Source organism: Cavia porcellus, unplaced genomic scaffold, assembly GCF_034190915.1.
Source record: "Cavia porcellus strain 051 isolate PalLab524CR breed Dunkin Hartley unplaced genomic scaffold, mCavPor4.1 scaffold_15, whole genome shotgun sequence".
Classification (NCBI taxonomy): Eukaryota; Metazoa; Chordata; class Mammalia; order Rodentia; family Caviidae; genus Cavia; species Cavia porcellus.
Genome location: NW_026947498.1, coordinates 7,080,616 through 7,093,885, shown reverse-complemented (window position 1 = coordinate 7,093,885; position 13,270 = coordinate 7,080,616). Strand labels below are relative to the sequence as shown.

The window sequence follows — 13,270 nt, the reverse complement described above, 5'->3', positions numbered from 1 at the left end:
TTTTGTCATCTCAGAAACAATTGTTCAAGTTACAAAATTAAAGCCTATAAAGTGGACATTCCAACAGTGAGACTGCAAACAGTTCTGTTCAATGATCCAACAAAACTCAGTAATATCATTATCTATCTAATACACTTAAATATACATGCAGTTATATCGTTTAGAGCACCCTCTTTTCCTCTCTTTTGTACAACGACAACCACACACCTTGGGTTTTGTTGCTCCCACAGTTCTCATTACTTTTCTGGAAGAGAGTAGAACCAAATGTGACATAACAGAACAGTCAGTCAAATCAAAAGGGTGGACGTAATAGATAATGTAAAAGCATAATACTGGGTGATCAACAATGGTTACCATAATGCCTCCTGCCATCTCCAATAGAATTGCCTATATCATTAGTCATAATAAAATTGAACAAAACAGTAAAGAACAAAACCAACAAAACCAAAACACTGGAGACATTACAGGTCTTCAAAAGTAGATAATAGTCAATCAGAATGGGCGTCATAATGAATTCCACTATCTTCACAGCTGTTGCCTAAACTTTCGAACCTGGTACTATCAAGCAAAACAGAATAGAGGAACATCAGTCAAAACAAGATGGTGAGAGCAATACAGGGCTTTAAATCAAGATAATGGAAAGTCAAAGTGGGTTACTATAATATATCCTGCTATTTTAAAATTTATTTTTCTTTTAATTAAAAGGATAAAAAAGTAAATAATAAAATGGAGATTGAGATAAAAGAGGGCATAACAGCAAATCAGCGCAGATCAAAACATAACCATTTAAGCAAAATAGTGTTTCACCACAAGCTTATCCCGACATAAAAGTAGTTACCATATTGTCTCTTTCCTTGAAATCTTTGAGTATAACTTCGTATACTGTAGCATCAAATATATCAAAACAATGTAAAACCATTTAAGAGAATGACAGTATTACGGGGTATTTAGAATCAACTAACAGAAAATAAACAATAGTTTCTGTATAATCTCCTTGTCTATAAAAGTTTTTGCTTATATTATCACATATAATAAAATCCAGTAAGATACAACCTGTTAACACTGATGGAGACAGAAGAATAAAAGCTTGATGGGACTTCAAAACAAGAATACTAAATCAGCACTAGCTATTATGATGTCTTGTTTCCTCCAAAATAGTTGTTCCTACCATCCGATCTTCTCTGCCTCATTTCTGTTGAGATCTTTTTCTGTCGTTTGTTGTCAGTTTTGTCTTCATTTTGCTTTCTGCGCCATTCATTATGGCCTCTCTGCCACTATTTCTGGGATCTTGGTGTTTTCCTTTTTTTAGAATATCCTGCAGTATTCTCTGTAGAGTTGAATTGGTGGTTGCAAATTCCTCTTGTTTCTCTTTATCCTGGAAGCACCTTGTTTTTCCATCAATTTCTAGGGACAGTTGTGCAGGATATATCAATCTTGGCTGGAGGTTATTATCTTTCAAAGCTTGAATTTTTTCCCCCCATGCTCTTCATGATTTGATGGCCTGTGCCAAGAAGTCTGCTGTAATTCTGATGGGTGTTCCCTTGTAAGTGATCTGTTTCTTGTCTCTGATGGCTTTTAATACTCTGTTCTTATATTGGATTTCTGGAATTTCGATTATTATATGCCTGGGTGTAGCTCTGTTTGGGTTGTAGGTGGCTGGGGTCCTGTATGCTTCATACAAGTGAGTATCTTTACATTTTGCTAAATTAGGAAAATTCTCCTGGATTATTTCTGTGAGTAGCTTTTGTAGTTCATTTGTTTGTGTCCCTACTTGTTCTTTTATGTTCTTAATTCTTAAGTTATAGACCCTCTTATCATCTTCTAGTCTTTGTATTATTGCTGTTTGTTTCTTTGTTATTTTAAAGAAGTTTTTCATTTCATGCTCCCACTTTACAAATCTGCCCTCCAGTTCAGATAATCTGTCCTTTGTTTCTTTCGAGCTGTTAGGCCAGTTTTCGATAGACTTTTTAGTTTCTTGGTATTGTGTTTGAACCTGCTTCACGAATTCTATGCTTTCTCTATTTTCTCCATTAAACAATTCTCCCCTCTTTTTCTGTTCTTCCATTCTACCATCTGTTTTTTCTTGGGTGTTGCTTAGCATTTCTCTAACTATTCTGCTTATGTCTAGCTTCAGGTCATTAATAACTTCATTCCTGAACTTGTCTATGAGGCTCTCGAGATAGCGCTTTGTATCTATTGGTGCTCTCTTTATCCTGTTTCTCTTTATCCTGGAAGCACCTTGGTGCTATTGGTGCTGGGTCTGCTCTTGCCTCTTTCTCAGGATTGGGGGCCGAGGACCCTTTTTTGTTGCTGCCTCTTCCCATATTCTTTGTTCCTTATATATGCAAGCATATATAGGAGGCCCAGCTTCCTTCCCTGTCAGCCACAGTCTGATTGAATTGCGCCGGCTAGGTGTTCCCACCCACCACAGCGCACCAGGAAGTTGCAGACCAGGCAGCCTATGCAGGGCCCGTCCCTCCAGGTCAGTCTACCTTCAGGAGCTGGGACCTGGGCTGTGCTAGCCTACTGGGTCTCAGCCAGGAGCGTCACGTGGGCTAGGCACTGCTCACCAATCCCACTTGAGAGGGTGATTGGTGACTGAAGTCACTGCAGCGCCCTGTTCCCGCAAGTCTGCCCGGTCCCAGAATGTCCTCAGTTGGAGTCTCCTAGACCGTGGAAGAGTCCCAGTTTTCCCTCACTCACCGGAGGTGGATGCACGGCTCCCCGCCCGTCCCGCTCTCAACTCGGTTCACCGATTCCCGTTCTCAGAGCTTCTGCACGTCTCTCTCCCTGCCGAGCCGATGCAGACGCAGTGGTGGTGGCGGGAAACCCAGATCATGGCTTCCAATGGCACGGGCTCCAGCTTCCACGCTGAGGCTTTATCTGTTCCTGTTATAGCACCAGGACTGCATTCCCAGTTGGTTTCTCTCAGCCCAGTTCGTTCTTGGGTCACCGGGGCATATCGCCTCTTGCTTATGATTCCTTACTCAGCACCATTCCTGAATTCTAAACTGGGTGTTTCAGAGAGCCTCCATAGCTGCTGCTATCTGTCCGCCATGTTCTCCCGGAACCCCAGCCCCGGCTTTTTAATTTGAAACCGGATAATGTGATTCTTCCAGCCCAGGTCTTTTTGCTTAGGATTGCTTTCACTATTTTAGGTCTGTTATATTGCTGTATGAATGTTAGGATAGTTTTTTTTCTAATTACATGAATGTCATTGGTAGTTCGATAAGGGTTGCATTGAATCTGTAGATCACTTTTAATACTATGGCCATTTTGATTATACCAATCCACATACATAGGAGGTCTTTTCATCTTCTAATGTCTTCAGTTTTCTCCCCCCCCCCTCCATCTTTTTTGAGAAAGAATCTCACTGTGTAGTTTAGACTGATCTTGAACTAACTGTGTAGTCCTGGCTGGCCTTTGAACTTGCAGTGTCCTCCTGCCTTAGCCTCCTGAGTGCTGGGATTAGAGGTGTGTGATACCATGCTTGGTAGTTTCTTTCTTCTGTATTCAGAAATTTTCATTGTAGAGGTCTTTCATCTCCTTGTTTAGATTAAGGATATTTTGGGTATTTTATTTTTTTGGAGCTATTGTGCATGAAATTATTTTCTTTACTTCTCAGCCCCTTATTGTATAAAAAACACTGTTGATATTTTAATGTTGATTTTGCATCTTGCTCATTTGCTGAATTCATTCACTGGCTCTAAAAGTTTTTTGGGGGAATCTTTTAGTTTTCTGAATATCTGATATCATCTGCAAACAAAGATAATTTGACTACTTTTCCTTTTTGTATTGTATTTATCTTTTGTCTCACTTAATTCCTCTGTCTAAAATTTCAGGAACTGTATTGAATAGGAGAGTGAGAATGCCTTATTCCTGAAAAACTTAAAAATGAGACTAAAAACTGTTTAGTTATGTTGCCATGTCCACTTAAGGAGTGGATGCCTATAGTTCTTTTATGACTGTAATAAACTTATTTAAAGTGCCACTGCTTTCAAATACCAGAACAAGAGTTTCCTGTAAGAATTGATTGATATGTTTGTTTTGCTGGTCTCATTTTGGCTTATCAACCTGAAATGCAGGTAGTGTAATCATTGTTAGTAAGTTCAGTTGTTAATTGATAAAGCCTTTTAAAGACTCGAGTTGTAGTCTTTATTTTCCATTAATTAGACTTACTCTGTTCTGTGTTCCATAGTGTTTACATGGATACTGGTGTTTTATACTTACTTGATGTTTTGGCAGCTATCTGATTTGTTAATTAAAATGCATTAGATGCTAATAATTTCTTAGGGTATGTCCTGTTTTTCAGAACCAATTAGACCTTTTCTTGTCTTCCCACCATTATTGCTGACTACTTCTGTTTGCAGAGAAGGTATCGATTGCAAGACACTGCAGTGTGTACCCACGGCAGTTCTTGTCAATGGCTTCCTAGGGATAGAGAAATAAAAAGAGGAAGGGTCTCATTGGTAGCTCAGTTGGATGTGTGTCAGGTGGTATTTTTTTAAAGTGGGAATGTGAAAATGATTTTTCTTTCAGTCCTAAAATTTCTTTCCTTATTTTCTCTGATGAAACAGTTCTAAGTAAGTGTTAGCAATAGATTTGAAGTCCAGGGAAGAGAATAATAATAGTAAAAAAAAAAAAAAAAAAAAAAAGGAGGAAAAACCTTATACTCATAGTTTAACGACTGAGCTGTGGTTCTGTAACTGGATTGTTAACTAAATTGGTTGCTAAATTTGAAATTACATATATAGTTTGTACATTACAGTAGTCAGAACAAAGACATGGCCAGAGGAAACTCCCACTTGATGACTTTGCTTTCATTTGTATAACTTTTACATGCAGTACTGTAAAGTATGATAGTGTTTGTTACTATACGGTATAATCAGCAAAATTGGTCTTGTATAAACAAGTGTACTTTACCAAAAAAAGACATTGAAGCTCTGTAAACAAGATGTACAGAAATGTGAAGAGAAAAAAAAAAAAAAAAGGACAGGCCCTCAATCTAAACAGTTATTAAGCAAGTCAGTTATTTAATGTGGAATCTCTGTACTTTCAGAAGTGGGCATGGTGTCCTAAAATGTGCATGTAGCTCTGAACGAACTGCTTCTAACTTGTGTGCTACCCACCTGGTTTTGCCTTGATCATTTTCTGGTATTCTCTAAGTGTGATGAACCCTCTGTAAATAACAGGACTAATAAAATAGATGCACAAATTCGATTTCTTTAGTTACTGTTGAATTGGCGAGGGATTATATATGTTGCATACCCTACCTTCCAAATAGTTTATACTGTGTGTACTTTTTTGTTAGAGAATCGTCTTCAGAAGAGGAAAGATTTATGAAACCCAAAGTAACAATGATAGCTTGGAATCAGAATGATAGCATTGTTGTCACAGCTGTGAATGATCATGTCCTCAAAGTATGGAATTCTTACACTGGACAGCTACTTCATAATTTGCTGGTAGGTAGTTTTTACTAGATGTGACAAATCAGGATTTTTGAACTGTTACATGTAATATTAACATGCTGAACAAGTTGCTTTAACTTACCAAATGACTGGAAACTTTTATATGCAACAATGTTTTAATTACTATCATTGATATATTTTTAAATTTCCTTATGTAATTTGACAGTATAAGCGATTTTACAAATACAGTTTTCAACTTTGAACTTGTAAATCCTCATTAACCTTGTGCTTTTTTTGTATAAAGGGACATGCCGATGAAGTATTTGTTTTGGAGACACACCCTTTTGATTCCAGAATTATGTTATCTGCAGGACATGACGGCAGCATATTTATATGGGATATTACAAAAGGTGCCAAGTTGAAACACTATTTTAATATAGTAAGTGAGGATGATCTTTATGCATTCTTGTATTTGCTTAGAGTAATTTGGATTTATGACTTTCATCAGAATTTGGTTTGTATGTTTTTCTGGTTTTCCTAGAAATCAGGATACTTAAAGCTTAATAAGTATCTGACTTAAGTAGCTATATATACATGAAATTTTCTGTGTAATTGTTTTATATGATCTATATACCATTTTTGTGTGAGAATTATGCCTGTTTAAATTCACAAGTTTATGTAATTACATGAACAGCTTTTTCACTGGTTGAATTTATTGAAACAATTTTTTTATTGAAATAATTGATGATGCATAGAGCTGTAAGGAATACTTGCCTGTAAGCTGGTGCGCCATAGCAGTTACTCAGCAGACTTCTATAGGTAGTGTGTAGGGAACAGACATCATTAGATGGTTGCATCTTTTTTCCTTATTACATGTGTTTGTATTCTTTTTTTGTTTGGTACCGGGGATTGAACTCATGACCTTACGCTTGCCAGACAGATGCTTATGCTGCTGAGCTAAATCCCCAGCCTCTGTATTTGTATTCTTGAACCAAATTAGGATCTTGCTGTATATTTTCAGAATTTCTTATATAACCATAAATACAGCAAATTAACATTGGTGAAATTATTTAGTCTAGGTCTATATTCATATTTTGCCAGTAGGTCCAGTAGTACCTTGCAGAACTGTGTGTGTGTGTGTGTGTGTATATATTTTTTTTTTTTTTTTGATACTGAGGATCGATCTCACAGCCTCATGTTTGCCAGACAGGCGCTTATGCTGAGGAGCTAAATTCTCGGCCCCAGAACTGTATTTTGTTTTGCTCTTGGATGAGGATCCCGACTGCATGTGAAGTATTCTTTATCTTCCTGGTTTTCTTTGATCTTAACAACCAGTCAGTCTTCGTTTTCCTCCCACTTGCTCTTTCACCATTTCACTTTTCCCCCCCATATGGGAATTGAATCCAGGAGTACTTTCCCATTGGTCTACATCCAGCCTTTTATATTGTCCACTCTTCCTTTTTTTTGAGGCAGGGTGATGGTATGTAGTTGAGGCTGGCCTGGACTCACTGTACAGCTTGGGCTGGTCTTGAACTCATGTTGATCGTCTTGCCCCAGCCCTTGAGTGCTGGGCTTATAGGTGGCCTTTTTTTATTTTTTATGTTGACAAGAGTCTTACTAAATTGACCAGACTGGCCCCAAAACTTGTAATATTCCTGTCAGCTTCTTGAATAGCTGGGATTACAGGTATATGCCACAGCACTTGGCTATTCTTTAACTTTTGATGATAAGTTATGTCATAAAAATTCACTAAGGGTTTTTGTTGTTGTTCAGGCTGGTCTTGAATTCCTGGGCTCAAACATTTCTCCTGCCTCAGTCTCCCAGGTTGTTGACACTTTAGGTGCATGCAAGTATGCCTGGCTGGAATGTCTCCCTTAGTTACATCTGTGTCTTTATGGTTAGGTTCTGTTACCATATGAGATACACTTAAAGAAATTACATTTCACTCTTTGTATAGAATTCTGTTTCAAAGTGTAATTAATTTTGGGAGTGGCTTAGGAGGCCCAAAAGATGAATAGAGCTGAGACTTGAAGATGTTTAGACAGCTCTGAAAGTTTTGTGTTTGTGTATTCATATTATTGGAAGAAGAATCAAAACTTCTTGGACAATTTTTTATTACATTAAAATTGTAAGGTACATCCATTTCCTAAGCCTTTAAAACTCAACAAGACTATTCCAGGTTGAATTTAGCTTATCATAGCAAAAAGTGGTATTAAGGCACATAATTGGAATAACCCGTGAGCCATACGATCTTAACTGGTCTTTTACACTGAGTTCTCCTTTTCTCCTGAGGTACTTCACATTCCACCGGGTTGTCAGTACCCTCAGAACAGCCTTGTGTACGTGGTCACTTTCAGGGTGACACTGAGTTCTTCTGTAGGCAGTCTCAGGTGGTGTTTTGTCAGGAATTACCAAACACCCAGTTCTGACCTGCTTTGGTGAGGTAGGTTTGCCCACTTGGAAGACTTCCTCTCAGTTAGTCTCTGTGGGAAACTGTGGTGCCTTGGGGTCCAGCCAGGCGGACGGAGCACTAGAGAGGCGGCTGCCGTGCGAGGCGGCTCTGGAAACAGCCCGCGTGGCTGGGTCTGTGTTCCCATGGTGCAGTAGTCAGTTGGAGGGAAATGGCATGGATTTCCTTAGTCAGCGGTATCCTGCATAACGGCGACTTCACTCACTCGGTTTCTAATTGGTACCCACCTGTGGGTAGTATAATGGTAGGGAAATCCTACTCATAGTGCAGTGACCTTCTTGGGTATGGATGTGTTTGTTTTTGCAGGTAGTGGGTAGATAATTCATTTATATTGGAAAATTTTAGATCCAGAAAATTCTGTGTGTAGCTTCATGCTGTAAGCCAAACCAAGTAACCCATAAATTGATGAGAGTGAACTAGTATGCCAAGTAGCTAAAAAAGGAAAAGTAAAAGTGTGGCTAGGTGTGGTAGCTCACACCCGTAATCCCAGTGCTTGGGAGGCTGAGGCCGAGGGTTGCTGGGAGTTGGAGGCCAAATGGGGCTACAAAGTGAGTTCATGGCCAGTCTGCCCTACACAGTGAAATCCTGCCTCAGAAAAGTTTACCCTGGTGGTCTGCTGCTCTGAGGGGGTGGTGGGCTGAGGTCAAGCAGCTGGGGGATGGCAGGGTTGCCCAGTGGTGTGTGGGTGCCAGTCATCAGAGTAGCGAGTTGAAGTAGAGCTCTGCTTACCTTCCAGAAGAACTGACGGCTTCGAGTATAAACATCAGACGCTGTTAATTTTAAGTGATTTGCCCAGTGATGTTAGCTTCTTTACTAACTAGGAAGATAAAAGCCGATGCCTGAGTCTGCTTGTCCTTGACTGTTAAGGAGCAGGGAAAGCCTTCCTTTTGGATTGGTTGTGGGTATTCATTTGGAGACCTAAGGTTCAAATGCCTTTTAAAAGTTCTGTGTCAGTCTTATCTAAAATGCACCTGACAGTACTGATGTTTCTGTGTAATGGACAGTTGTTAGTTACATTTTTCTTTAGTGGCTGGGTAGTCCAGTGGTATAGTGCTTTCTTACCTTGTGTGTTCAAAACCTGAGCTTGCTCCCCAGCATTGGAAAGGGGTGTATCGCAGCTGGCTGTCTTTATTTCCTAGTAAGAGCACTTGCTAAGAATTGGTCTTAACTTTCTTGCCTCCGGTTTTCCTAGATTGAAGGCCAAGGACATGGGGCTGTGTTTGACTGCAAGTTTTCCCAGGATGGACAGCATTTTGCCTGCACAGACTCTCACGGGCATCTTCTAATCTTTGGTTTTGGGTGCAGCAAACCATATGAAAAGGTTACTACTTTTTAACCTTTCTTGTAGAATAAATACTTTAGCTGCATTGATTTGATTTCTTTGTGTTTTAAATGTTACTTAATGTGTAACGTTTGCTTTCTTTAACATATACAACTTTAACATATACAAATCTCCGAATGTCATCATTTCTAGATTCCTGATCAGATGTTCTTCCATACTGACTACCGGCCGCTGATTAGAGATTCTAATAATTATGTCTTAGACGAGCAAACCCAGCAGGCCCCTCATCTTATGCCTCCCCCATTCTTGGTGGATGTCGATGGAAATCCTCATCCAACTAAGTATCAGAGATTAGTGCCCGGTCGGGAAAACTCCGCAGATGAACACCTGGTCCCGCAGCTCGGCTATGTGGCCACAAGTAAGTATAAAGCCCCCCCCTTTTTTTTCCTAATCTTGTCTTGTTTTAAAGTTTTTATTTGAAATATTAAAAATACAAAGAACTTCCTTACTTTTAGGTTAAAGCATTCATATTTTGTAATGCTTTTTTTTTTCTACATATGTTGTATTGAACATTGCAAACTGAAGTTGTGGATGTTTCAGGCCCACTCACCCCTGTGTACTTCATTTATTTATTTATTTAGGTGCTGGAAATTGAACTCAGGACCTTGCGCTTGTCAGGCAGGCACTGTGTCACTGAGCTGTATTCCTCTGCCATGTACTTCAATACACATTTTCTAAGAATGATATTGTTACATACCATAAATAATTATCAAATTAGCACATTTAACATTATATAATGCTGCTGTCTGTAATTAAAATTTGGCAATTATTCTAATGTTACAGCTTTTTTTGTTCATTGATTGCAATCTGGCATTGCACATGAAATGTAAGATGCCTTGTTTCTTTAATCTACTTCATTTTAATTTTGGTTTTTTGGAGACAGGATCTCCTAGACTGGCCCTGAACTCACTGTGTAGCTTAGGCTGGCCTTGAACTTGCTGTGATCTTCCTGCCTCAGCCTCCAGAGTGCTGAGATTATAGAGATGCACCACCATGAACATCAGTTTCCTTCAGTTTGGAGGCAGGATTTAGGTTTTGACTTTGATGCTGTTGGTATAGCGGAAGAGTGTAGGCTAGGGATTTGGGCATGTTGTGGGCTGGGCTTGCCTGTTTGTATTTGATTGTCTTCTTGACAGAATACATCATAAGTGATGTCATGGACTTCATGGACCATGTTATGTCAGCGTGTTTATGATACTTTTGCTAATGTTTTTAACACTTAATGTGGCATTTGCTAAGTTTCTCTACCATAAAGTTGCTACTTTTCTGTATGTACTTTGTGGTAAGATACATAAATGTTCTGTTCTTTATGTGACTTTACTCACATGTGTTTAGGATCCATTGTGTACATTGTTGCTATGAAAGCTACATAAAGTTACTTTGTTAACTCCATCATCATTTTTTTTTTTTCTTTTTTTCTTTTTTTTTTTTTTAATTTTATTTAAGGAGAAAAGAAAAAAAAAGTACGGAAAGGGTACAAGTTATACAGATTTACAGAAAAAAAAATGAACAGTAGGAAATCACTAGTTAATGGATTACATATTGTCATCTTAGAAATAATTGTTCAAGTCACAAAATTAAAGCTTGTAAAGTGGACATTCCATCAATGATACTGCAAACAGTTCTGTTCATTGATCCAATAAAACTCTGTGATATCATTTTCTATCTTATACACTTAAATATACATGCAGTTATATAGTTTGGATCACTTTCTTTTCCTCTCTTTTGTACCATGACTATTACACATTTTGGATTTCATTGCTCCCACGGTTCTTATTACTTTTTTGGAAGAGAGTAAAACCAAATGTGACATAACAGAACAGAATCGGTCAAGTCAAAAGGGTGGACATAATAGATAATGTAAAAACATAATACAAGGTGATCAACAATGGTTACCATAATGCCTCCCGCTATCTCTAATAGAATTGCCTATATCGTTAGTTATAATACAATTGAACAAAACAGTAAAGAATAAAACCGACAAAACCAAAACACTGGAGACATTGTAGGTCTTCAAAAGTAGATAAAAGTCAACAAGAATGGGCGTCATAATGAATCTCATCTTCACAGCTGATGTCTAAACTTTCGAACCTGATACTATCCAGCAAAACAGAATAGGGGAACATCAGTTAAAAACCAGATGGTGAGAGTAATACAGGGCTTTAAATCAAGGTAATGAAAAGTCAAAGTGGGTTACTATAATATATCCTGCTATTTTTTTCCTTTAATTAAAAGGATAAAGATAAAAAAGTAAATAATGGAGTGGAGATTGAGATAAAAGAGGGCATAACAACGAAACAGCGCAGATCAAAACATAACCATTTAAGCAGAATAGTGTTTCACCACCAGATAATCCTAACCTAAAAGTAGTTACCATATTGTCTCTTTCTTTGAAATCCTTGAGTACAACTTCGTATACTGTAGCATTAAGTATATCAAAACAATGTAAAACCATTCAAGAGAATGACAGCATTACAGAGTATTTAGAATCTACTAACAGAAAATGAACAATGGTTTCTGTATAATCTCCTTGTCTTTAAAAGGTTTTTGCTTATACTATTGTACATAATAAAATCCAATAAGATACAGCCTATTTAGACCATTGGAGACAGAAGGACAAAAGCTAGATGAGACTTCAAAACAAGATGAAAGTAAATCAGTATTACCTATTAAGATGTCATTTTCTCCAAAATAGCTGTTCCTATCATCCAATCTTCTCTGCCTCATTTCTGTTGAGCTCTTTTTCTGTCAGTAGCTGTCAGTTTGTCTTCTTCATTTTGTTCTCTGCTCCATTCGTTGTGGCCTCTCTGCCATTATTTCTGGATTCTTTGTATTTTTCTTTTTTTAGAATATCCTGCAATACTCTCTGTAGAGTTGAATTGGTGGTTGCAAATTCCTCCAGTTCCTCTTTATCCTGGAAGCACCTTGTTTTTCCATCAATTTCCAGGGACAGTTGTGCAGGATATCTCAATCTTGGCTGGAGATTATTATCTTTCAAAGCTTGAATTATTTCCCCCCACGCTCTTCGTGATTTGATGGTTTGTGCAGAGAAATCTGCTGTAATTCTGATGGGTGTTCCCTTGTAAGTGGTCTGTTTCTTGTCTCTGACAGCTTTTAATATTCTGTTCTTGTATTGAATTTCTGGAATTTTTATTATTATATGCCTGGGTGTTGCTCTGTTTGGGTTGTAGGTAGCTGGGGTCCTGTATGCCTCATACATCTGAGTATCTTTACCTTTTGCTAAATTAGGAAAATTCTCCTGGATTATTTCTGTGAGTAGCTTTTGTAGTTCACTTGTTTGTGTCCCTACTTCTTCTTTTATGTTCTTAATCCTTAAGTTATGGATCCTCTTATCATCTTCTTGTCTTTGTATTATTGCTGTTTGTTTCTTTGTTATTTTTAAGAAGTTTTTCATTTCATTCTCCCATATTACAAGTCTGCCCTCCAGTTCAGATAGTCTGTCCTTAGTTTCTTTCAAGCTGTTATGCCAGTCTTCGATAGACTTCTTAGTATCTTGGTAGTCTCTTTGAACCTGCTTCACGTATTCTATGCTTTCTCTGTTTTCTCCATCAAACAATTCTCCCCTTTTTTTCTGTTCTTCCATTCCACCGCCTGTTTTTTCTTGGGTGGTACTTAGCATTTCTCTAACTATTCTGCATACTTCTAGCTTCAGGTCGTTGATAACTTCATTCCTGAATTGGTCTATGAGGCTCTCTATATGGCGCCTTATGTGTATTGGTGCGGTGTCCGCTATTGCCTGTTTCTCAGAATTGGGGGCCGAGGAGTCTTTCTTGTTGCTGCCTCTTCCCATATTCTCTGTTCCTTATATATGCAAGCTTATATAAGAGGCCCAGCTTCTCTCCCCGTCAGCCACAGCCTGATCGAATTGCGCCGGTTAGGTGTTCCCGCTCACCGCTGCGCACCAGGGAGTTACGGACCAGGCAGCCTACGCGTCTCCCCTCCCAGCCACCGTCAGGCTCTGGGATCTGGGTTGGGACAGCCTACCAGGTCCGCCGGCAGCGTCATGCAGGCCAGGCACTTTTCTCCAAT

At 38.6% G+C, this 13,270-nt stretch overlaps 1 protein-coding gene across 3 annotated transcripts in view; it reads left to right on the top strand.

The window, feature by feature from the left end:
• Positions 1-13,270, top strand: part of Brwd1 (bromodomain and WD repeat domain containing 1) — a 146,558-nt gene that overhangs the window by 57,083 nt on the left and 76,205 nt on the right. For all 3 annotated transcript variants that reach the window (XM_063224524.1, XM_063224525.1, XM_063224523.1), the window contains exons 14-17: positions 5,312-5,462; positions 5,713-5,847; positions 9,071-9,199; positions 9,353-9,578. In XM_063224524.1, coding sequence (XP_063080594.1) covers positions 5,312-5,462; positions 5,713-5,847; positions 9,071-9,199; positions 9,353-9,578 — 641 coding nt within the window. The remainder of the gene's footprint in view (positions 1-5,311; positions 5,463-5,712; positions 5,848-9,070; positions 9,200-9,352; positions 9,579-13,270) is intronic.